Here is a 27778-nt window from a genome sequence, read left to right on the forward strand (position 1 = left end):
TTGTGTTGGTGAGAAAATACTTGACATGACAAAAAACATCTTTTTTGTGCACAACTAGCAGGGGTTCCCAAACTTTTTTTAACCAGAGCAGACTATTAAAGCATGTGTGATCAAGATGTATTGTATCTCTACAACAAGGGCTCTAAACCATGTTTTTTATCCCAAAACTTGTATTTATTTATTTACTTACTTACTTACATATGTACACCATATGCTTTTTCAAGAATGTTTTGTTTATGCAAGAAGAGTGACATAGTTTGACATGAAATAAAAAATAGGCTTTCTAACTTACAAAAAATATTCAGTTACATAAGGACTTAGATCAAATGAGGTAGAAAAATAACTCACAAGTGACATACAACTTAAGGTCAACAATAGCTCAATGTCAATGTGAAGACAGAGCAGAAGTACATAACTATGAAGCAGGCTCAATGTTCAGCCTGTTCCTGTATTTAATTTTTAAGGAAGGATGAATGTTACATTACTGATTAATATTAATGAACAGCAATATGAAATTTCTGAGCTTAATTATTAGTAATTAACAACATTCATCTTTGTTCCTCAATGTACACTCTTCTGAATTAGTCTAACCATTTTTAAACTGTTCTAAAAAAATAATTGTACATCAAGAAAACTTTACCAAAACTTAATAAGAGAGACATCTTGTAAGACTCTCTCCTTCTCACTGTATGCATTAGAACAAAGAAGAAGTTCATACAGGTGTGTCACTACCAGAAAATACGTGGACCCAAACAAAGAAAAACATTGTGGCCAAGCTAAAAAGTAAATCTAACCTGTATAAAAATATTGCCTATAAAACAAAACAAATATGTCAAATACTGGATTTCCTATCTTTGCCACAATGTTGTTTTCGCTTAAAAGAAAAGCACAAGCATAGGCAGAACCATCGGATGCAAGAAAGTTCTATATTTTTGAAAAAAGAAAAAAAAAAAAAAGACATTTGCAAAATAATGTAATCATTAATGTGAAATGTAAGTAATTAGTAGTAGTGGAAATAAGCTTCCTTAATATTTACAAAAAATATTAACTACAGTACTTAAGAAGAAAGATGGTTCCTTGCAGTAATATTTCCCATTTGGCAGTTTTTATTGTAACTTCAAGAATCATCAAAAAACAAGTTAAAAAAAAAATGAGACTACCACAACTCAGTACGGTTATGTGGAAAAGCTTTCAAGATTTGGCAAAGAACAGATGAACTGCCATAGATAGATATGACACTATTATGGGCACAAATGTAGAAAATTTTACTTTAAAAATAAATACACATAAAATGAAGAACCTGTATAAAATTATACAACTTATAAAATATATTATTCTGTAGTTTCAAAGTTAACCTTTTAAACAAGGTACATATAAAACAATTTTACCTGTGTGCAAGGTGTCTGAAGGGTCTGAAGCTGGTGATGGGAATGGTAATGGAGGGGGAGGAGGAGGAGGAGGAGGAGATATAGGTACACTGCATCTAGATTCATCTACAGAAGCAATCTGTACAATTTGGTTCACATCATAGGAAGGCTTTAATTGTGTTTGGCTGTCTTCAGTATCTCCAGAATCCTGTCTGAGTTCTGTGGCACAATTGTTAGCTGAAGCTGGAGTAAAAGATGTTAAAGGGGAGGGTAAAGCAGCATCAGCCTCCAGCATCTCATGACCTTCTTGACTTGTCGAAGGTGCCTGCAGGAAATATGCAAATGTAAAACTGTAAAAAGAATTACACTAAAAATAATTTTACATTAATATTTGAATATGTATGAATTTAAAATTTCTTTACAAAAGTATGTAATCTAAAACAAAACCTTAACAAAAACTCTCTGAATTATAACAATATGTACTCAATAAAACATTTGTATCACTTGATTTAACTATAATGAAACACAAGTAGTGGTGCTGAGAAAATAATTTACCTGATCGTGTAAATGTGAGACTTCATTTTTCACCTTTTTCTGAGAATTATTTTCATTAACAAATTTTGACACCAGAAGGCCTAAAAAGTAAACACTGAATTAATGAAGATATTTTAACTGGATTAACAATTTAACTTCTTTCCTTTGCATTAGAGAAATATTATTTATAATATAACAAAAACCTATTAATCACAGTTTGTTTTAGAAAAATATGCTAAAAAACAACTTGGTAAAATGTATACACAAAATAGATTTTTAATAAAGTCATATTCCTTTCTGCATGTGTCTAGTATTATACAATCTTATCAGGATAGAATTATAAATATATACGCGTTTGTAACTACCAAAATGACTGCAAGACTTGAGTAAATAAAATAAATTATGTTCAAAGCAGATGCTTCTATGTAAATGTGGTTATTGAGACAATTAACATCCTATTTTATGCTTAAGGTCATAAATTAAATACTGGACAGATCAAGTTTATTATAGTATTGACTACTATGTATTGAAGAATAGTTCACAGTGAAGTTGAGTGTGCAGGGAATTCTTAATTTACTTGTGGACTGTTGTCTCACATATGATTACATATTTATCATATTTTCCCCTTTATAAATATAGGTAGTTATAAACTTAATTAATCGACAGCAATTAATGGAAGCAAAACAAAAATATGGAGCATTATATGGAAAGAACAGGTGAATCAGTGAGCATTAAGCATGGGTTTAGATGGGGGAGATCATTTCATTACTGTTTTAGAATTTCATAAGGAAACAATAAAAGTCTACAATCAACGAGGTGCATATCATATTATTTATCTTTAATTTTATAATGGTTCTGCTAAAATATCATATGAGAGGCCAATGATTGAACAAAAAGAAGTTACAATTAAAGGCATAGTGTGTAGATGAACACAAGATTAGCTTCAACCCTGGAAGCACAGTGTTTTGATGAGAGAAACTTACTAAGAATTAGGTCATGTTAAAAGTGGCATCCCTCAGAAATATCTGCTGGGGCCATTGCTTTTTAATACACATAAAAAAATGTTAGATTTAAATACACAAATGGAGCTCTGAAACTTAAAAATACATCTTATCAGAAGGACCTTGAAGTTTGACTCTTCACTATTGACATCCAGGCACTGTTACACTTTCTTCCTTCTTCTCGTTTTTAGTCTTATGCCACATTAAGTGGTAACAGAATGTAATGGACCACCCACTTTCCTATAGTGTACATCATGTGCCATATGTGTGTGGACAGCCCTCCAAATTACTGAGTTTGGGTGCTTCAGTCACAGGTATTTTTAGCTGCATAAAATCACAAGCCATGTAATCGCCATCAATAAACACTGGCAGCAGAACAGGGGCTACTAAAGAGCTCAGTGACTTTAAACATGGAATTTGCATAGGATGCCACCTTTGCAATGAGTCACTAAGTGAAATTTCAGTTCTGCTAGACCTGTCCCCGGTCAACTGTAAATGTCACTGCATGTACTTGGTTGGATGCCTGATCAAAAAAGTAACCTTTTCTACCACTGTATATCCACCAACAACACTAACATTGCAGACTTTACAAACAGTAGATCATTGGATCACTGGCTGATGCTTCAAAACCATATTAATTCACACGACTAATAGCATGTTTTTCTTCCTAATCAAGAGGTCATCTTTCTGTTTGATGCGAGGGACCATTATAAAAAAAAAGATATAGCATAGCTATAGAATGTATTGAGAAATGTGACTAGATTAAATGGATTCCAGGACTGAAAGGTATGAGCTATAACAAAAGACTGAAGGAACTAAACAATTTTAAATTAAACACACGTGATTAAAAAGTAATATGACTAACTATTTGAAATTATGAAGTGATTTAGCGACTGTTACTTTAAAATAGTATTTTAAGGATACATTACACACTTACATATCGTTTTTCACATGGAGAACTACAGACACATGGACTCAAACCATCTACAAAAACACCAGCAAAACCAAGGAGCTGGTGCTGGATTTTAGGAGGTCCGGGCCCCTCATGGACCCTGTGATCAGAGGTGACTGTGTGCAGAGGGTGCAGACCTATAAATACCTGGGAGTGCAGCTGGATGATAAATTGGACTGGACTGCCAATACTGATGCTCTGTGTAAGAAAGGACAGAGCCAACTATACTTCCTTAGAAGGCTGGCGTCTTTCAACATTGGCAATAAGATCCTGCAGATGTTCTATCAGACAGTTGTGGTGAGCGCCCTCTTCTATGCGGTGGTGTGCTGGGGAGGCAGCATAAAGAAGAGGGATGCCTCACGCCTGGACAAACTGGTGAGGAAGTCAGGCTCTACTGAAGGCACGGAGCTGGACAATTTGACATCCGTGGTAGAGCAACGGGCACTGAGCAGGCTCCTGTCAATCATGGAGAATCCACTGCATCCACTGAACAGGATCATCTACAGACAGAGGAGCAGCTTCAGCGACAGACTGCTGTCACCGTCCTGCTCCACTGACAGATTGAGAAGATCGTTCCTCCCCCACACTATGCGACTCTTCAATTCCACCAAGGGGGGTAAACGTTAATATTATAAAAAATGATTGTCTATCTCCATTGTTATCACTCTTTAATTTAATATTGTTCTTTATCAGTATGCTGCTGCTGGTGTATGTGAATTTCCCCTTGGGATTAATAAAGTATCTATCTATCTATGTATAATAAGTAGTGTAGAAGACACTACTACTTTCAGAATCTTCAAAACCTAGCTCAGTGTTGTTTTGGAGAAATGGTCAATTGAATCTGCAAGCTTGCTGGGCTGAATGGTCTGGTCTCATCAAAACTTATCTGATGACACAATACATATTGTTTTTGTTTCAATATGGTTATTTTTCCTCTAACATCTTACTTATTTAGTAACACCTTTCTTGGATAAAAGGTAATGGGGGGAAAAAAAACTGCACTGCACTTGAATATCACATCAGAATACAACAGTTATAGTATACCTCACTAAAGGTCTTTCAATAACAATCTCACAAAGGCCATTAAGAATAAGTTGAAAGACATAAGTACTGCATAATATACTCAGTAAACCCAATTCCTTTTAAAAAAGTGATGTCTGTGAGAATTAAAAGAAACACAGTAAAATATACCTGTAATTTTGTCAAGACGTGCACGCTTTGCTTGAAAAATACTACCCAGGCTTTTTCTTCTCTTTGATTTTACTGTGTCATGCTGTTCCACTACAGGTTTTTCTTCTTCTTCGTCAACTGAAATATCAGTCTTGACTAAAAAGAACACAATTTCTTTTTATTTCCTTTATTAAAAGGTCTAAAATAACAATAAATCTGAATAATACTTTTGTCATTACATTTTTGTTTTATATGTTCAATAGCGAGTCTGGTTTAAAATAATAGGAAATACTACTAAAGCAACTGTAACAATTTTCAAAGTATGCCATTAGAAACAACTACAGGTCAAATTCCATTAGAACAAACTGTTTAAATGATTGTTTTTCTTTTGGTTCTGGCCCATTTCCTATAGAATTAATGCAAAAAAGATTCTACTGACCTTGATCCAGAAATTGTGATATAGGAACTCTGCTAAACAGTGTTATGTAAATTAAGCAGAGATCACTCTGGATAATCCATGTTATGTACAACAATGGGTGCCATTATTTGTAACTAAAGGGGAATATGCTCCAGAGACCAAGGGGGACCCTTATCCCGGTGTATTATTAACTGCTGCACTATGGACAATGAAGAGAACAAACCCTAGGAGTCTATACAGGTTTGGATCAGCACCAACAGCAGCAATTTACTTTATACAAAAATTTGGAACTTCTTGTTGCCATTGATGCTGGCAAAAAGAAAAAAGATGTTGCCATCGAATTTTGCATTTCACAGTAAACTGTAGATGCTAAAAGACAGCACTATGTGCAAATTGCATTATAACGAAATCACAATTATAACACATTGTTTTTTCAGTCTCAAACATTTTGTTCTAATGGAATTTGACTTGAATAATAATTCAAGAATTTTGCTAAATGTTATAATCAGCAAAATGCTGACAAGCCAAACTTCAAGCGTTACATTTTCACATTTTTAACTAAATACAAGAAAACTTCATATACTAAACCATGCAACATGAAATAAGTAATTTATCCTGTCAATAACCCAACTAGCAAAATAACATATGCAAACATGTACTTAAAATATGAAAACACTTTGAGGTTAAAGCTTTAATAGGAAGTATGTTTTTGTATTCTTAATTAAGAATTACATGCACAACGGTTGAAAATGACCTTGATTCTTTTGCTTGTTTACACTAATATTTGATTAACAAAATCAAACTGAGTAAAATTAGTTCAACTGTAGTATACGCCATAACGGACTTTGTCCCTGATCACTTTTTGCTAGGTTACTTGTTCTCTTCTGAGGGAAAATGGCCCAAAAAAATATTACATTAAATAAAGAGAACACGCGAACAAAAATATACAAGTATATGCACAAACTGAGGCTTCTAACAGCAGATTCAAAAACAATACTTAATCACATACAGTTAAGAAATTATTCTGATTTTCTTAAGCTGAAAAGTATTAAAAGTATGCTGTTAATTGAACAGCAAAATCTTCGTAATGGAAAGAAAAAATACATACATGCATATATAAATAATTGACAGTAGTACAAGCTACATTTGTATTAGACACCTAAACATTTGTACCTGTAACAAATACAATACAATATTTCAAAGGGTTAAAACTACCGGTATTATGTTCAATCCATGTACATAAAATAAATAACAGATTTACTTGGCCATTCAGGATTTGCTGGTTCTTCTCGTTCTTCCTGCACCTCATCAGGGCAACTAGCATCATCTTTTTTGGATGAAACTTTTTCCCATTTTCTGTCATCCTTGCCTTTATTACTATTAGCACTTGTACGAGGTTTACAGGGTCCCCTGTTTTTTGCAGCAGCTGTTGCAGCTTTAACAAGTGCGATCCAATCCTGTCCATATAATGAAATGAAAAAAGATGGTATATGTTCATAAATGTAGAAGTATAAAAAGCTCAGAAACAGTAAAAAGTTACACAAGTAGAATAAATCTAACACTGTAAAAAAATTAACTTAGGACAAAAAACACAAGAAAACATTGTACAATATAAACTGTGTGGCATTAAACATTCTGATTTTTTTACTTTTATTATTAGTTACAACATTAAAATTTTCAAAATCTGAAAATATTTGGCTACCAAAAATTAATCTTGAAGTCAGTTTCTTAAAACAATTACATTAAAAAATGTATAATTATCATTATGGCTTAATATTAAATGTTAAATTGTTAATTTAGCTCTTGAATAATTTACTTTCATAAAGTAAATACTGCATAATTAAAACATTTTCTCAGAGAGCCAACATTCATTTTATTTAATTTCATTAATACTTCAAAAACAGCTGCTCTTATACATTTTCTGTTACACACTCACTTGACTTTTGACTGTAACACCCTGCATTTTTCATACTTGGCCTACAGTAACTTTTCAACCAAGCTGTTTTCATTAATTAGTATCACACGTCTCCAATCATACAATCAGCCATACAGCCAATTTAAATGGAGAAAACATGCTGTTTGGTATCATCATGTGTCGCACACTGAACATGGACCAGGGAAAGCAAAGAAGCGAGTTGTATTAGGAGATTAGAAAGAAAATTACAGACAAGCATACTAAGGGCAAAGGCTATAACACCATCTCCAAGCAGCTTGATGTTCCTGTGACAACAGTTTTAAATATCTCTCTATAATAAAAAAAAAAAACCTTGGGTCTAGACATGATCTTCTCGGATGACACTTTAACGTCCCACAAGACAAAGCAGCGAGACAAAAGGACAGCTGCTGTACAGGCTTTTAAATGATCGATGCGCAACTGAACAAGCAGAACACACAGCTCGGCAGCAGAAGCAGCAGCTGATCTGTGCATATCTTCTTATCGTGCATTAGGACCACGTTCACACAACAAGAGCGGCAGAGGCACAAAGCTGGTGTAAAGTGCGCCCCGAAGGGATTGGTGGGTGAGTGTAGCGAGCGGGGGCTTTGTCCCCTAGTTAATAAGAAGTTTAAGATGCATAGGATTGTAGCCAATCCCCACGGACGCAACTGCAAGAGGGAAATCGACTCCAGAATGGGCAAAAGGATAGTGAGAACAACAGACAAAAAGCCAAGGACAGCATTTTTATTATTACTTTGACATGCAACTCCACATAGCATCAGACATCATAAATGTTTACCTGTGCCAAGATAAATTAGAACCTCTAGTATCTAGTTATCAGCCAGTTAGACACCTACTTTCTCATGTTTAACTGCTAGATCAGATAAACGTGTAACTTTTACAAGCCTTTAACTAATCTGGAGAATATCTTCAGAAAAAAAAAGAAAACTGTTTGCATGTTTTAAAATAAATCAGATATCAAAATTAGCATACAAAACAGAAAAATATCACACTTCACGTCACACATTCAAAATAAATGCTCAACAAAGGGAAAACTGCCTTTGTGTTTAAAAGACTATGCAAGGAAGATACAGTGGCTATCAGTTTTCCTAAAAGTTCAGAGACCCACAATCATCAGTGCAGTCTTTATTTGTAGGGACATCACAGATTCTTCCCATGTACAGGGATCTTCTGCATTTTTCTACCACACATATGAATAAAAGACAGTAACTCAAAATTAGCCTGGAATTAATCAGTGTATATAAGTGTGACCTATGCTGAACTGGTATATAATAATAATGATAATAATATTACATTTCATTTATATAGCTGTGATGCTACATGTGTTAAATAAACCACTTTGCAAGTCCTGTACTAGAAAATGTGTGCTTAGAAAAACATGCATGGATGCCGTCAGAGATTTTTGTATCAATAATTAACTATGTAATATAGGTAACTGGATAACGTGTATTACACAGTTATTAAATGGGATGATTGCTGCAACAGGATAACCATTAAACCCATGACTTATAATTGGTGCTAGCAGTGAAAATCATTTATGAATTTAGAACAAGAGAAGAACTGCTTCAACTTACAAACATGTTGGAGTAAATATTATTCAAATAATGAACTGAGGAATCAAAAAAAAAACTACATATAAAAGACTAATTATCTATAAAAGATAAACACAGATCTTACTAATGCAATGAGACAGCATGCAACATATGTGTTATAAGTATGTTAAATAATAACTCATTCACAAGTGTTTTTTTTTTAATAATTTATTCTACCTGTCCTTTGGCATCTTCTGGCATTGATTTGATATGCATTCTTTTCACACATCGAATAACACCATCATAAAACTGTACTGTGTAAGTACCTGAAAAATAGGACATTAAGTATTAAACATAGCTTAATAATGAAGTAATACCATTTTATTTAGACACATTCCTTTAAACAGATGATATCTAAAACCTGCCAAAACTCCAGACCTATTCTCCATCATGATCTGAAGCAGCTATCAACTTTAATATGCAACTTAATCAAATTTTAACTTTTCATCAGGTACTTCTCTCAACCCTTCTATTGATAAAAAAGTCCACAAATGTCAGGATGGTTGGGTGATTAACTAGTTTCAACATTGGATGTGTTTTTAACTAATCAACCATCTTTAATACAAGAAAACCTTTAGGTAGTTCAGGAGTTCAGGCAGCAGTTACTGATGCACCCTTTTCGCTGCAATTATTTAATGTAAAGTCTAGCCTTAAGTGAAGAGGCAGAGGCTACTTTCATTTTACTTGATTAAGTGTGGCAAAGCAGAAGTCTAGAATTAGAAAATATCTCAAACAATAAATTGAAACAATAATTTGAAATATAGCACATTACTAGAATAATAACTGTGCATTAATTATACTGCTAAAAAAGGAAATAATTCTTCTCCTCTACATAATAAAAACATACTGACTAAAAGAGTGCCCAAGAAATAAATTATACCACATAGGTAATGAAAATAATGCATTGGTTCCCAACTCATATACCTTCTCTGTTAACTGACTCTATTTTTGCAGGGTAGTATCGACAGTCTGTCCATCGAGCCAACACTTCTTCTCCATATCTCAAATCCTATGTTAAAATTAATAAAAATAAATCTTAAGAAATCAAAGTAAACTGCACAATGATGGTGAAACAAAAATAACCGTATTCCACAGCATATTAAGACAATCATGCCATCCACTTTGACTTACACTACATAATGTATTAAAAACAGAAAGTCAAGCTACTATAGCAATACATAATGTACTCAGTATTGCATTCATCTTATGCATCTATACAATTAGAATAAAAATATCCCAATACATAAACATTGAGTAGGTACATCTTTAAGATCATAACAAAAAATATATTCCAAGATTAGTATTTGGTAATGCTTATTTTTATATATCCATTTAACCAATTAAAACATGGCATTAACATGTTTCAAGACTCTTAATTTTTTGTGAAAGATGTAATATTGCTACCAGCTTATTTAATAAAACATTTATAGATAATAGCTGGTTTGTAAGTAATACCTAAACTATTTATGACCAAATACTTTAAAAAATGCACAAGGCAAAAAAGCATGACAAAATAAACTATTACATAATTGTTTAAACATTGTTCACTTTGGCTACTCTTAAGTATGAGGGACATATTAAATAGTCAACCCTAATTATGCCTATTCAGAAAAATTAATTTAGGCAATGTCTATTGCATAGTTAATACAAAATGTGATCAAATAAGGCTGAAATGGTGGATTTTGGACATGGTACTTATTTGCTGCATGCACGACAGTAAATAAGTAATAATTTTTCAAGACAATCACAATGCTTGGTTATGTGACTCAGTATTTTAGCTTTACTCACAAAAAACTACACGGTTATTCCATTAACAATTTTTCAAAACCTAAAAAGAACCAAGTTTCTCCCATTTTTTACACGCGTCATGTATATATGTGTTGATATATATAAAATGTTAAAGAAAAATTTAAACCATTTTATCTGGGAAAATAAAAAAGAAAAGCCCGGAGAAATGAACTAGTACTCAGTTGTAATATAATTTACATCAGGGCTCATTGCTACTCTATAACAGTTTTAAATGATTTTGAATTTATGCTTACAATTACTGTCATGCTGAACAACCCAACACCTTTCACAGAGATTCTTTTTAAAAACACTGGAATGGATGTTGCTCTCCCAAGCACTATCATAATCTTAAGATTGCATGACACCCTGCACACATTGAATATCTGCTATATCACTAGCTCTGAACGATACAGCCAAAAATGTTATCAACACATATTTCTCCATATCATATGATACTTAAAAATAATTATGATTTCCTAAGAATCAATCTTAAGTTTGAATTGTGTTATGAACCCAGAAGAAACCAAAAAGACTAATTATGGTATACTATATAGAGCTAAATAATATTTTATCAGAATTAAACATTAGTGAGTATAAAAGAGTAAATAAAAATCTAAATTTTGAAGACCTTTTGACAACTTCTACAATAAGCAAGAGCTGTATGAATGCAAACATATAACAAGGCATTTAACATATTTCAAAGCAGCACCTTTAACTCACCAGGAATAAGAGAGAGTTAGTTCAATTGAGTGTAAATAATAAAAGTTATAACATATTAGCCTTACTGTATATAGTAAGCAACAACTTTATTTTTCCTTTTACAAATCTTTGGCTAGAAGTACTAATCTGTCAACCATCTCTGGGATGCTCCAATCAGTGCTAAGAACATTATGTGAAGGGGAGCTAAAGGCAGGGATAGACAGGCACTGTCTGGCCAAATGAATAACTTTGGAAAAGAATGCTTTGCTGAACTACTACTAGGATGGGGGATTTAGCCAAAATAAATTATCAGGATGGAATACACATATTGTGAACGATAACAGTAATTACTGTAGTATAAGCAAAGAATCATGTATGCACTTTACAACAGAAAGAGAATTTTCAAATTAAAATACAAATTCCAAAGAGGGGCACAAAGAATTAGAAGACTCAACCAAGTTAAGTAAATTGTAAGTAAACAAACAAAAACGAGCAAACAAAATTCAATACAAAAGTGTATTGAAGTCAAGACACATATTTGTCTTTTGCAGCATTTTACATAACATTTCCTCTAAACAGCTCGAATGCAGTGCGGTGAAGCACAGCTATAAAGTAGCATGAAAATCATATTCTATGGCTTTTTCACACTATCACATTATGGCTGGCCTCCATACCAAAATGTGGATTAGCTTTTCTGCCAATTACCCGATATGCCATATCACAAAACCTTCATTTCTGCTGCAAGCTAGGTAACTAATATAACCCAATATGATGCATTAACCCTTCACTTATTTGGCAATGCCAGCATTTGCACAACCTATCAGCTAGTTCTGGCTTTATGCACATGCACCTGTGGACTGGAGAAGAGATGAGATTTCTAATGGAATCTGACTTAATTCTTTGCAATCTGTGTATGTTACCTATGGCAAGCTAATAAGTGTCCCAAACATTGAAACAGTTCAAAAATAAATAAAAAAAATGAAAACACTGGTCATATGGTGTTCATTTTTAATGATCACTGATAAGAGAAGAAAACCAGCTGCCACCGAGTTGCTCCAATACATGCTTGCATTTTAGCATGCAAGAATTTATGAGCATGCTACATCATTTATGCACTGCTATAAAAGAACAGGCTAACATTTTCAGTGACAAGTGTCTTAAACATTTCTCTATTATAAACAAAATCTTGGAAGGAGACGAGATGTGATTTTCTCGGAGAGACACATATACGTCCCGCGAGATGAGTCCACGCCCAGGACCAGAAATAAATGACAAAGTAGATTGTCATAAAGAATTAAAAAATGTTGGCGTGGTACACATGCAGAGCAGGTTAGAGATACTGGAAGTACGAAAATCCGAAAGTCTCAAAAAAAAAGGATAGGAAAGATCGTATTAGCGCAAACAAATGGAAATTATTACTCGGTGAAATAATGGAACAGCAAAAGAGACTGAATATATTGTTCGGATTTAAACTTTAACTTGGAGATTTGTAGGTTGTCCAACTCCTGTTTCCAGCGAGAATTAAATTCCAAAAATGTTGGCACGGTATGAAGTCCCATGAGACGGAGACTTTTAACATGAGATACTTTCAAGTCACACCCTAATTAAAACTATTTTCAAACAAGACCATGGTTATTTAACCTCTCAGTCGTGTAAATACTTTTGGCAGAAACACTTCCTGCGCTCTCAACTCTTATGAATTTTATCAGGACAATAATTTTATACGTTCTAGATGACATGTCAACGACTAAGAGAAGAAGAGACAGCATGGACAAAAATTCGAAAAAGTCATTTTATTTATTAGAGAGAAAGAAACGATATTCATTCATAGGCAGTTATACGTTGCGCTGTCCAAACACAGAATCAAAATTCAATGCGATCATGAGGAAAAGTTAATTCCAAATATTATCTTTACTAAAGTTTTAAAGTAAAAGTGAAAATCATGCATATGTTACAATTCCCATGAAAATAACAATCTGTTAAAATTGTGTATCTGGTTAACCAAACCTGAGGGTGGGCAAGTGAAGTAAGCAAAGGGCAGAGTCCCCTGGTATAACAAAAAATAAAAGTATGGATCTTATTGGTCACGTTATTTGACCATACAAGTGTTTCTGACAAAGCATTTTACTGAATTTATGCAACACTTGATTAACACTTAGAGGCTTGTATTCTAAGTGAAATTTTACAGGTTTTGCAGGACCCAAATTAATATTTCACAGAAGGAGACAATAATTTTGGTCCTGCAGGTAGGGCTGAATTGTTTGAAGCGGGATGCATGAAACCTATACAAAACTGGCAGAAGTGGGTTAATTTATGATAATTCATGATATATATCATACCCATTGAGCCTTTTAGACCAGAGATACTTTTAAAAAATGTCTCACCACTTAATTATTGAATAAACTGAAATACTGATAATTTTAATTACTATTATAATTAGACAGTTACCTAATTATTGTCCAGGCCTAAGAGGAAACATGTCAACCTACATAATTTATGAAACTGCCATTGCCTTTATCTTTAACTGTAAGGGAATGTGTAACTTTCTACAATTAATTCATTTTGTCTTGTGGAGACAAAGAACTGATTTGAATTTCCAAACAGTTCTTTATTTTTTTTAAAACAGTCTAAAAAACATTTGTTTATGAAGAGATCTAATGTTATTCATAATGATACTGCTTCCATACCAGAGTAGATTTTGAATTACAGCCAACAGGACAGTGTCCTGTGATCTTTTTATATCCAGGGCAACCAATCCAATAACTAAACAAGACACAGCCAACCCCCTCCTTTCAGCAGAAATCGCAAAGCACAGATAATTAATTATATTAAGCCACTAGTTAAAATAAATAACATTTTCTAAAAAAATGTTCATGAATTGAACTGGCATAAGAAATTAACACAATTGATGAAACAGATACATTAAGCATACGTATTTCTCCAACAACTCAGTCCATCATGTCTTCACGGTTTACTGTTCTGAGTGAATTGTTCTATTCTCAAAACACTGGTCCATTCTGGAGAATACTGAAGGTTAGTTCTGCAGCCAGTACTTCCACTCTTCAGGTGTCCGTACGTTTACTTAAACACATACTGTATATCCTATATAATCAGCACTATATTCCTTCCCTTCTGGCCAATCATTCTCTCACATGGCTTAGACAAAATACGGTTACATCTCCATTGCATGGGCAGTTTCTTACTAAGAATTAAAAGATACCTACAGGCTAATCTCTCTCAGCATGGAGTAATATGTTATTTGTTTTACTATAATGTTATAAAATCCACTTCTCATCCACTTTTTTTTTTTTTGTAACTAAAGGCAAGGCTTTTATACTTTGTCTAGATTATCATTACAAACAACTGAAAACCCCTTACAATAGTGAGCAAATACAGCCTCAATTACACACCAAAACAGCTCTTAACTATAAAGCGGCAGATGACAATCAACCCGTAAAAGGCATGATTTACTTTTACATATTCATGCAGTACGGCTGTTATATATTTATGTACATTATTCAGTCTGGTTTTTTTTTCTGTCTGTTTCTGTAGTGGAATTCTCCTAGGCCTCCTGCTATATAAAGCAGGGTTAATGTCCTGTATATTGTGAGCCTGAAATTATTTTTTTACATATTTTACAGGTCATTCTATATATTTCTGGAAGTTGTATGGGTGGGTTTTGCAATACATTTCACCAACCAACAATGAAATATAGGGTTATTTTTCCTCTCTTACGATCATGTCCTAAGAAGCTCAGTACAATTCCTTTGTTTGCAGATTTCTGTTATCACTGTGAACTTTAAAAACAAGAATGATATACATGGTCTATAAAATTCAATTGCGGCTATTATGTTTTATATTTTTGGCAGTGATTTTAATTCTAAAATACATGGATAGCTCATTTTGTCCAATTTTTACAAAGTAAAAGATCAGTGATGATAATATTGTTACTTTACATGTTCAAGCATGTGAATGGCTATTTAAAAGTTACATGAAAAACACCATCAAAATTAATTTAATTATTACAAAAGGTAGCAATGATTTTGACAACTGGATGCATGTAATATGTGGATTAACAAATTATGAATTGCCAAATTTCCTCCTGCAGACAAATAAAGTTCTATCTATCAAAAATTGCCAGGAGTCTAACTAATTTAGAAATCTATCTTTCTAGTTTAAAAGCATTCAAAACACGGAATATGTGAATTTATAAATATCAGATATGAAGTAGTAAGGAGAAGAAAAAAAAATAAAATTAACGGATAAAAGAAAAAAAATTTGAGACAACATTAAAATGAAAGTAAAATAACTTTGAAAAATTTACTGCATCAGAAGCATCAAACGACCTGAGTTTTGTACAATAGCTTGAATAAATTATCATAGGAGCGGTTCTTATTTCAAATTTGGCATTATGCAAAAAGAAGCATAAAAAAGGGATTTTAATATTTTACAGATAAAACTTTGATAAAAACAAATCATAAGCTGAAGAAAAAAATACTCAACAGCATAATCCTCATCTTCCTTAAGTCCTTCTTTCCTCAAAGCTGGTCTCTCAAAAGGACGCAAACGATTACTATCCCAGAAAATCCACTCGTCATATCGATGGCTCCACCGATCAAAATGAACTAGCATTTTCCCCTCATCATAATCGATTTTTTCAATACGAGATGGATACCTATTAGGAAAATGATACCTTGTTATTAAGAAACAAATTCTTGCTTTCATTATCACTATAAAAAAAAGTAACAAAATATTTTTGCTAAAAATAAGAAACAAATGTTTTCTGTAATAAAAGGAAAATGGGAGGGAATAGGTGAAAAAAACTTATTAAACCTAATTTAAAAAGTGAAAAACTTTAACCTGCTGAAAAACTTAGCTTTAAATCTGTGGTGGTATTACTTTATATTTACAGGCTTGAATGACCATTCTACAAAACAAAAATCTAAACCAGACTGAAAACTGAGGTTTGAACTTCAGATTATTGTTCCAAGAAACAACAAAAAAAACTTCTTTTAAACACTGACAAATGATTCCTGTTTACTGTGCCCGTATGCATAGACAACAATATCACCATCTGTACAATGCAATACACTAAGAAAGTTTTTCAAATTACAACTCGATGCCTATTTGATGCCACCGCAAAAACAAAATCCTTTCACCGGCTTTTATTTCAAAATATCAAAATACTACTAGAAACAGCAGCTTTAAAATAGTGGTATATCAATCAAGTTTTTGCCCACCTATCATTTAGTAAACTAGTATTGGCATTCATAAATATCAAATTACAATTCGAGACTTGAATTTAATTTGTAACTGAAAAGACACATGGATTTCTCCAGTGTAACAGCAAATTGAGGAAATGATATAATCTTGGGGGAATTTCAGCACGTTTGCTATTACAAGATTTATACTTGTATCATTAGCTGGTAAAGAACTTACCAAAGAGTAATATTTAATGGATGAGTCAAAAGTATTACAATTTCAAATGTCACAAACACCTAGGGTTTTAACGGCCCAAACCTGTCCTTCCTTTTTACATCTGTCCAAACTTTTGAGACTATGTAAAATCAGTCTTATCAGTTTTATATTAATCCATTATTCAAGAACTCTAATAAAAACTACATTTGTTGTTCTGTTTTCAGAGCATCTTAAATGAGTGATTGGACTTTGTTATGGCGAAGCATGTGTACAAATCCACAGTTAGAAAATTAATGAACGGATATTACTTGTAGTCAATTAAGCTATCTAAGTGATCTAGTTAGCCTTCCAATTTATATCGACTAAAGAAGGGATTTAAAAAAAATTGTTGTTTATGGGCTGGATGTGGAATTGGAGGAGGATTTTTTTTCTTTCACAATGTCACAATCGAAGTGGTTAGTCTGATCTGTCAATCTATCATTGCTATTCCAAAGAAGGAAAATGTGGAAAGGCACTTTCAAACTGTTCATAAAAACTATGAAACTGACTTCCTTCCAAAAAGCGATCTGAGAAAGAGAAAGGAGAGGGAACTAAAATCGCAGTTAATCAGACAGCCGTCATTTTTCACTCGGCTGAATTCAAAAGCAAAAGCAGGCACACTGAAGCATCGTTCTGGGCGAGTCACTCGATCATTAAGCATAAGAAGTCCTTCCAAGATGGAGAGACGATAAAAGATGCCTTCGTTAAGGCAGATGGCTAGGGAGAAATTCCTGCTGAGATTTCAAGACCCCAGCCAGAGAAAAAGGAGTTTCTCCTTGTCATTAAACATGCAGAATATAAGCAACTTAATAACGATCAATGGCCGCTAGACTTGGCATTTTTTTTCCGATCTGACCAACATGTTGAATGAGCTTAATTTACAGCAGCAAGGAAAAGAGAAAACCATGGTGAATATGATTAGCTCAGTTAATGCTTTCAAACAAAAAATGCAACATCTGTTCTCAAACCTGCAGCGCCTTGATATGGGGAACATCCAAAACTTCGCGTCAGAGCTGTAGACGCAATGGAAGGCGTGTGTGCAACTTGACAGCACACGCTACACAGAGCAGATTGAAAACTGTCAGTCGGACTTTATCTAATTGAAAAAAAGTAACGATTCGAGTGTTGCCCAATGTAGTGGAGTAAGAGCAGCGCTTCGTCTTCGCAAATTTTACTCAAGTAAAAGTAAAAAGTATGGTGCAGCAGAACTAGTCTTAGAATTACAATTTTTTTAAAAAGTTACTCAAGTAAATGTAACAGAGTAAATGTAACTTGTTACTACCCACCTCTGATACTCAGTGTGTGTGTGTATATATATATATATATATATATATATACACACACACATACACATACTCTAGCGACTCGGGATACAAATTCTACGTTTGTGAAATCCATACTTTTTCTGCAAAGAATTATTTGTTTTTTTAAGTCCTTGAAATTATTTTGTTATAATAGCACTGATTTGTGCTTAAAATAGACCTTTTTGGCTGATGTAATGAAGAGCTTCCTGTTTAAACTGCTGCGATACGTGAACTCGGCTCTTCGATGCACCTCATTTGATTTTTTTCCGGCAAACAAATTTTCAAAACAAACCGTATTTTACGACTCTAATCAGAGTCGGAGTAATAATTATGTTGGCGTGGCGGATCATGTCCTGCCAATCCCCGACTGGTGCATGGTTGATTAACGTCAACCACAATGTTGACATTTGGTTCAACGACCGTTTCTATAGAATCGCAATCCATATACACTGGATTATCGAAAGGTTCGGTGTCCTCATCAGTCCTGTGACTTCGTTTCCTACGCATCCTTTCCAGGGCCGCTGCTCTTCTGGCTGCGTTGCAATCTTCACTCATTTTAGATTTGATGTCAGCTAAAATTTAAACAATGACCGTTGTTAATACCCAGCCATCATTACTCAGTTTGCCAATAGATGTCAGAAGGACGGATGCCAAAACCGAACTGCCCAAAGATAGATTTCGACGTACCAAGCAAATAGCGATACGTTCTAAATTACTTACGGTTCCGGTGCTGTCGAAAGGTTTAAGTCAGTCGACGATGTTAGTCCTGGAATGTACGCCCCACCAAACCAACGTTCCAAAAACCAACCGAACTTACTGTTATCTGCTCGAACCAACATCGACTTACTATACTCGGCCATCCAGCGGTGTCACTGTAGCATTCGAACATTCTTAGCCAATCATGCAATACTGCGTCTGCATTTGTATTGAGTCGAGGTATTGACGCGAACATCATACATGTGGATAGTATCAAGTTATATATAAGGAGAGAGAGAGAGAGATAGAGAGATAAATAGCATTTTTAATGTAGGTAGGTCATTTTGACCTGGTCATTTTAAAAGTAGCTCGCAAGCCGAATAAGTGCGGGCACCCCTGTTGTAGGGCATCATATTAAAAATGGACTTCTCTCTCCACGTATAAGTGAAACAATTACAACTCATACATCCATAATGGGATAAAAGTGGCAATAATGAAAAAATGTTTTGCTTTTTTTTTTTTTTAAAAAAATTATAGCACGATTCCTGCAATCATGTGCTGAAATTCAACTGCTGCGAACACAAAGCACCTTCAGACAAGATTTCTGCTGGGTTTTTTGTTAATATGATGCTGTAGCACTGTGAGGCATTTTCATGTGTAGTATCTACTGATGGTTTTCTCACATATTATTGTGCCTGAAGCACTATGTCCACTTGCAATCACTCATCAGTGTGGTTCCGATTTCACTCTGTGCTACCAACAATGTAAGAAAGCTGATACTGTTATATTTTTGGTTTCTTGGTATTGAATTGTTCCTGAAATATAAGTTCCTGTGACATCCCTACAGCCATTAATGTGCCGTTTTTTTTAGAAATCGCCCAGTTAACTGACATATCACCAGAACCCAAAATTAAAATGCTTGATAAATAATCAGCTATAAACATTAATTAAATGTAATAATGGAACTATAGTCATTGGTGATAAACAGTTTTGAAAATGTCAAAGTATTGCAATAACACAATAAATATTTTATTTAATTAACCAACAGTGAGTGGTCTTTAAATTGAATGCTTCCTTTTAATAGTAAAATAAGACTGTATGCATACTAAAAATAATGAATATTGTTGTTTGCATCATTTTTCTCTACTTGCTCTACAGTCTTATAAAGGAAGTAAGTTACCCAATACTTTTGTTGCATTTGTTTCTTGATAAATCCTACTGAGAATTCATTGTATTTTCATATAACACACATGGCCTTACAAATATATTTTGTTTTAGGAATTAAAAACAAAAACACACATACAACTAGGGTTATTAATGAATAAAGCCTGGGGTGAAAAACCAACCATTCTCATTTGAAAGCACAAGAACTAACTCAATGCATAACAGAGAACCAAACTCCTTTTCATGGTTTACTTACACATTTGAAGCCAATCTTTTGAGGGCATATCAAGAGCTATCAAACTATAACTAAAGATAATAAATAATACTCAGAACTAATCAAAAAAGAACAAGGACCAACTCTGAGGTTTTCTCGGGTTGGATTAAAGAAAATTTAGAACCAAAAAGTAAACCATCTTCATATAAGAAAAAAAAATAAAACAAAAATAGAGATTTCAGTACCATTTCTGTAGGTAGTCTTGGGCTTCAATACGGGCTCCAACTTCAAATATGATACCTGGACGGTTAGGGGGTTTCTTGCTCATCTTTACCCTTTTCCAGCCTTCATAGAAGTTCTTCCCCCCCCTTTAAAAGAGTAAAATTAACTTTAGAGGAAAGCACATATGACCAAAAAAATACAGTTTAACAAGTTTTACATTTAACAGGAAATATCAAAAAGAAAATGGGCTTATTGTATCAGCACAGTATGTATAATTTCTCCATGCATATCCCATATTTATGTTTTACAGGGTTGGCCATAAGTAGCTGAATCCTACTCCTAAAACAATGGGCACAGGGTAGCAACCAAACTTCAATGAGATGCCTCAAATGCAACCAGACACTTGTTAAATAATAATTCTCCAATCAATGAAAACGTTACAGTACAAAACACTCTTGACATCAGAAACACTGCTCCAATTAACTGAGGATTCATTTTGTCCAAATTCACTACAGCTATAAAAATGTACATGTAATTAAACTTAACTTAAAAACTGTTTAATGGCAATGACCTTTTCACTTTAAAACTGATACATTGTAAAATGTTCACAAAAACGAATTACAGAGTTATTTAAATGTGTAATTAACATTAGTATATGGATCAATCAATCTGCATATACTGTACCGAAATATATAAACTATATACTGCCCAGTTAAGTACTATATTCAGCTCCACTCAGTTATTTAAAAGTGTATGAAAGTCAAATGTAAAAAAAAAAGTAGAAGATTCTCATTTGCTAGTTACTTGGAACTTTTTTGGACACCATAACTGTTCAAGTGTTTTCCTGTACAAGGACTGCACAATTGCATCTCAATAACAATAGACACTGAAATGACCGACTTTCAGAAAAACAAGGCTGTTTTGTTTGTCCCCCTATACACAGAAACCCAAATAGCAAAGTTCGGATATTATTTTGAATTGAATAGACATTCGTCTACACATAATAAAACAATCTGAGCTTCACAAAGCAGCGGCAGATAGCCAATGGTTGCTACAACAATTATTCTAGCATGACAGCTGACATTTTGCGCAAAGTTCGTTAGAAATAAAATGCTGGTACATGAAAGTACATGAATATATGCATGCAAAACATAATGTTTTAACATTTTAATTCTTTCCATCTTGGGCCTAAGCATTCTTGCAACCGACTGCTTTTTATGAACTCAAAGTGATTTATTGCGTTTACTTCAAAGTACATATATTTACTTTACTGTTAATAATAAAATTTGGGTATCGCTGGTGTGGAAGCCGTTGTTTACCTTTAAATCTACAAACATAAACTCTTAGTAAAAACTCAGCCTTTTCTCCATTCTTCGGCAGTCTGATACTTTAACCCTCTCTATAACCCAAACACATTAGCGTCAGCACGTACGTTTCCTACACAACGTGAAGCCAGCCAGGAAGCAGACATTTATAACACGTGACAAGGGACAACCGGGCAGATCAGGCTGATATTGTTGCCACTGTTACTGAAGTGGTTAGCATATATATAACTATTTATTTGTTTGTTTGTCTATTTAAAAGGCATTTTTTATTGTTCCCTCTCGATCCTGAACTGGATAAGCGAGTTAAAAAAATAGATTGATGGGTATTTATTGTTTAACAGTTCTAGTTACAAAATGTATAAAACTACAAGTACCACAATTCCAGGCGGCTGCACAAGCAGTTCACTGCAGAACCGTCTTTCTTTATAGAATAAACAGCATACAGTAAACAGTAATGTATACCGATTTGATTATTACACGATGCTTGCAAAGTCTTTTGTTTTCATGTTTCCTAACATTTAAAAACGATTGCGTGCTTTGTTTGATTTAACATAAACATAATTAGGAGTGTCGGGGTGTTTAACGTTACAGCCTTGAAGATGATGGCGAAGAGTCCACTGTGACTCCTAGGTCCTTCTCCTAAAGTGTGTTAATTTTTTGACCTCCCATTGTGTATTGAAATCAAACATTTCTAGTTCCTACACATAATACCCTACATTTATTTATATTAAATTTAATCTGCCACAAATCTGCCAAACCTTTTTTTTGCTGGCCAAGTGTTTCTGCACTGATTCATTGGACTCCAGATTATCTGTCAATCCACCTATCTTGATGTCACCTGCAAACTTAACCAGCTTGTTATTTATATTATAATCGAAATCTTTTATAAAAATATTAAATGCAGTAGGGGCCTTAGCAATGACCTGAGTGTTCCTGAGGAACACCACTCTTATCATCACCCAGTTTGTATAAACTTTTTCACACCACCACTCTGTACTTTCCTGTGGTTTAGCCATTTATGTACCTATCTACACACTACACCCTGACCTCCCACTTCTTTTAGTTTGATACCCAAACTGCTTATGTGGCAGCATATCAAATGCTTTCTGAAAATCAAGATAAGTAATATCATATGCACCACTCTGATCTCATGTTTTTGTTGCATTCTCATAAAATTCCAGCACATTAGTAAAACACAATGCCTCTCGTCTAAACCCATGTTGACTGTACCTGACTTGTGCCATCAAATCTTCTTCTTAATAATTCCTTTCATTAAATTACTTGTGACACCCTTGCACAGAGTACAGTGAAATTCTTACTTGAATGTGCTAATAAACGTGCAACCCACCACTTGATTGCATTCATGGTGTTAAATATCAGAATATTTGTTGTAATAAAAATACAGTTGAGTTTGCAACAATATATGCATGGAGTTGCTTAATAAATTAGGCTCATGTAGTACAGTAATAAACAGTAGTCTGTTAATGAGATACAATGTGTGTAATTTATAATAAACAGAATTACCAATATAAGTAGATTATCATGGGGAAATTTCTTTTTAAATTATCTAATTGATTATATTTGTACAGTGCACTAATCATTAATTACAATTCACCATCACTTTTCAGGTTGCGAATTATGGCATAGTCTTTCACATGTATCTGTTTATAATATATGTTTAGAATGAATTAATAGTGATTTTAAACATAATGGTATTGACTACTTTTTAACGTCATCATCCTCTTTCCTATTTGGTTAGAGATGTCAAAAAATTATTTGTGAGATCCTTGGCTTCAGATGCTGTAGTCTGCAGCCTTTTCTCCAAAGACAGGCATACATTGGATATAACCTGCAGAAAAACAGTTTGTGAAGTTCATTTGCATTTATGTTAAAAATGCAACATCACACAATCATAAATCTTCTTCTTCCTCTTCACCTTTTCCACTTCTATGTGAGCTCAATGTGCTTGATCAACATTGTCCAAACGACTCCAGGGCGGTCTTAATGTATGGGCACAATGGGCACTGGCCGGGGGCCACAGTAGCATAGGGGCCCACAAAGTTTCTGATTCCTTTTTCTATTTTGCTATCACAAAAGGGGCCTTAGCGCATTACTTTGCCCAAGACCTATTATGACGCTAAGAAGGCCCTGGATCGGTTCATTTCTTAATCTGTCATTTTTTTAACTCCACACATCCATCTCAACATTCTCATTTCTGCCAAATCCAACTTCTTCTCCTGCACTGCCTTTACTGCCCATGTCTCAGCTCCATACAGCATTGCTGGTCTTAATACTGTCTTGAAAACCTGACCTTTAACGTTTTGCTTAATTTTCCCCTCATACAATATCTTCTTCCAGTTATTCCATCCACACTACACATTATGGGTTACTAAACAATCTGAAGTAGGTCTTACATTCCTACATTTTCAGACCCACTTTGGCCAATTGCAGAGGCACAGATCCTATCCCAGGAGCACTGCATGCAAAGCAGGAATCACCCTGGACATTGCTGGGTTTTTGTTGCTGCTTTAATAATCAAATTACTGAACAGTACTACATATAGGAAGTGTCTGCATCAGTCATGAAGGTGTTGGAAGAAACTTCCTCTTTTAAGACATTGCAAGCACAAATAATGCAGTTTTCAATGACAAGATTTCCACAATACACACAGTTACAATACTATAGCAGAATCTTAAAATTCTTAACATTATATTCCCTTAATTTACAGTAAACAATATATTCAAATGAGTTATTTAATAATACCACAGAGTTCATCTCTTCCTTAATGTCTATGCAGGTCCCATAATTCTCTGTCAATGCTCTGTGAGTTTTTACCACATACTACTATCAAAACACATTTAGAAATAAAATAGAAAAGCATAGTACAACTAGTCACAGTTAATAATTTATTGGTTATTAAATACGTAAATAGCAATTTCCAACACAGTCACCTAATTCAAAGCTAAAAATGGACTCGACAGTTAATTCAGAAGAAAAACCATATATGCAGTATATTTTTCATAAATGGCTTTCTTTTTCTTTGTCTACCACAGTGATGCTTCATTGATCATTTTTCATCTTTTGAATCAATAAGACTTTTCTATCTCTTTTTGTTCATTTGTAAGCAAAGGATGTGTTGCAATGATATACAATATTTTTTGTTTACCACATTCCCTCATAATATAATAAGAAAAAGGCTGGTGAGACGTTTGCCTGAATAACACACTGTCAGAGTAGAAGTGAGAAAGAGGCAATTCCAACAGAGACCTTAATAAGAGAGAAAGCTCCATTCTTGTAATTTGGGAGGAACTCTTTTTTGGCAAAGTTGCAAGACCAGGCTTGTTAAGGTATGACAGACCCTAACAGTCTATACAAGGTCAACACCACAGAGCAGCAAGTGAGCTTTGACAGGTCTGACTAAAGAGGGCAGAAAAGCAAACATACACTGAAGCTGTCAGATCTCCTGAAAGAGTACAGAAATTTCAGTTCACTGCTAACAGGCACAAACATCTACCCAAAGAAAAAATAAATGTTAATCAGAAATACTACATGGGTGATGCTGTCCAAGTATCAGAAGGTTCTGTTCATTAAGTTAACATTTGTACTTTTTAGATTTCTTTCCACATTTTGTACTTTTGAAATTTTATTTATTGTTTAACTTTTGGTCAACATTTTTGATTTTCCATTTTGATGATTTCAATTTTTATTTATACATTTTTTTAGTCTAAAATACTTTTACATTGCAGCATGGTCAAATGATGAAGTGTCAATTGCAGTCCATTTAATTGTTATGGTATCTCCTCGTCTGAACTTTACTTACAGTAAAGACTTTTTTGCAAAAAAAAAAAAATTCAAATATAATTCAGTTGAGAACTTCAGCTTCTCAGTTAAGTTCTCTCAGTTTCTCAACAATGACCTCTGGTTTCTTCCCTGTAATGAAAGATTTCCTGATTGATCAACCCTGCTTATAATATTTCTAATTATATACTTTGTTCATTGAAGTAAGTTATCCTTGACCACAAAAACAAGAAAAAAATCTCTTTAAAGGATTTAGAGTTTGGGTTAATAATAATAATAATAATAATAATAATAATAATAATACATTTTATTTATATAGCATCTTTCCCATGCTCAAGGTGCTTCATAGAGTGTCATAAAGAAACAGCAGGTATGTGTAACATTAAATATACCCTGATGTACCCTGAATAGAACATTAAAACAGATAGATACAGAATATATACAAAGGCATTTAATAGAATAAAAGACAATAAATCAGAGTAAAATACTAAATTCAGAACTAAAAGAAACCCTAGCAAAAAACATCATTTGTCATATAACACACACACAAATTATATTGAGCAAAGGAACAAGTGAGGAAGACTGAAAGAGGAGGCAGAATGTCATTAAAAGCCTCCCTAACAGATGAGTTTTAAGTTGTTTTTTTAAAGGAATGAATGGAGTCAGCTGATCTAATTAATGTTACATTGTACTGTGAAAAACGGCAGATATAACTTAAATATAGAGATATCTGGAGTAGTATGTGAGGACTGCTAGAAAATAAACATGAAGGTCTGTGTGTCCAGTCCCTCTGTTTGACTTTGGTGTGATTGGTCAGTTTGGCTTTGGTTTCACAAAGAAACCGACAAGGAGGAGTAAAGGGGCACACTGACAGCCTTCAAAGACACAAAGTTTAAAACTGGATAGGAGGTGCAAAAGGTGCCTTCAAAATAACACCAAGATTCACAGGAAAACACTCAGGAAAGTAAGCGCCGGTGAAAAGAGGTTCAGACACAAGCAAATGCAGCAAAAAAGGCACTGAAGGTACACGTGGGGCAAGAGATAGCAAATATTTTTAAATTATTCTATTGACAGGTACCATGGCTAGTATATACAGTATAATGTACATATACATTGTTAGCAGTATGAATGTGTTTGTTCGCTGATCATTAAAAAAACAGCGGAACAAATTCTATACTAAATTTTGCATGCAGGTTGCTGTGGGTCCATTATAATATCTATATGGTTTGGCGTTTTTTTTATTGCAGAGAGGGCAACTCAAAATCTGTTCCAAGATGGCTGAGTTAATACCAATGTAATATTACATGTATAATACTGCAAAACTAAATCAACTTAAGTTCCAGGCGACATTTAATTTCAAAAAAATTCATCTGGAAGGTGGCTTGTAATTGAGAGGGATGACAAAAAATCCCAGGTCCTCAATAAAAGAGACCAAATGACCTTGTCCAGGCAAGATGGAGCTGGAAATAAAGAAAGCAGTAATAGACTGGAGGATTAGCAGTGTGGAGAGAAAGAGAGAGAGACACCATATGTATTCTTTGTAAAAAGATATTTTGTGTAATAAACCCCCTTTTATTTTGATCTGAACTGTTGTGTATTCGTGTTTGGGTCTCCCTGGTGCCCCCTAGTCATCACAACATGCATTTGATGGACCTTATTTTCCAGTGCAGAGTCATGGAAAGCTGCACTGTCTCCCAAAAGCTGTTTGAAAGGCAGAGCCAAATGAGACCTGCACCACTGAAAGAGAAGTCTGTAAAGAAATATGTGGTGAGTTACAGTAGAGCAAAGTATGGTGAACTGAGGGCATTATCGCCATGCATTAACAACAGATTGTAGCAGCTGCTAAATAAAGAGTGATGTGTATATCAACTGAGTACAAACACACATTCATTTAAAATCACACCCTTTCAAATGCCTATTTTTATTAACTCTCTACATGTTAATGTTAATGATTTTAGGAAAACTAACCTCCTTAAAGTTCTCTATGTAGGTTGTGCTCTGACTGAGTTTAATCGTGAAAACATCCTTCACAAGCATCGAAGTGTTCTGATTGATACTTGAATAAGAATAAGTAGAATCTTTAACCAGTATAAGTCAAATGTTTTTCCACTACAACACCA

At 33.9% G+C, this 27778-nt stretch overlaps 1 protein-coding gene across 1 annotated transcript in view; it reads right to left on the reverse strand.

Moving 5' to 3' along the window:
- Positions 1–21965, reverse strand: part of phf20l1 (PHD finger protein 20 like 1) — a 68359-nt gene extending 46394 nt beyond the window's left edge. Inside the window, exons 1-9 of the mRNA XM_039737578.1 lie at positions 21855–21965; positions 20559–20681; positions 15982–16153; positions 9916–10000; positions 9169–9257; positions 6704–6899; positions 5046–5180; positions 1923–2002; positions 1389–1692 (exon numbers count right to left, since the gene is read on the reverse strand). Coding sequence (XP_039593512.1) covers positions 1389–1692; positions 1923–2002; positions 5046–5180; positions 6704–6899; positions 9169–9257; positions 9916–10000; positions 15982–16153; positions 20559–20641 — 1144 coding nt within the window. The 5' untranslated portion in view covers positions 20642–20681; positions 21855–21965. The remainder of the gene's footprint in view (positions 1–1388; positions 1693–1922; positions 2003–5045; positions 5181–6703; positions 6900–9168; positions 9258–9915; positions 10001–15981; positions 16154–20558; positions 20682–21854) is intronic.
- Positions 21966–27778: the final 5813 nt, after the last annotated feature.

This window comes from Polypterus senegalus, chromosome 15 (genome assembly GCF_016835505.1).
Source record: "Polypterus senegalus isolate Bchr_013 chromosome 15, ASM1683550v1, whole genome shotgun sequence".
In the NCBI taxonomy this organism is placed as follows: Eukaryota; Metazoa; Chordata; class Cladistia; order Polypteriformes; family Polypteridae; genus Polypterus; species Polypterus senegalus.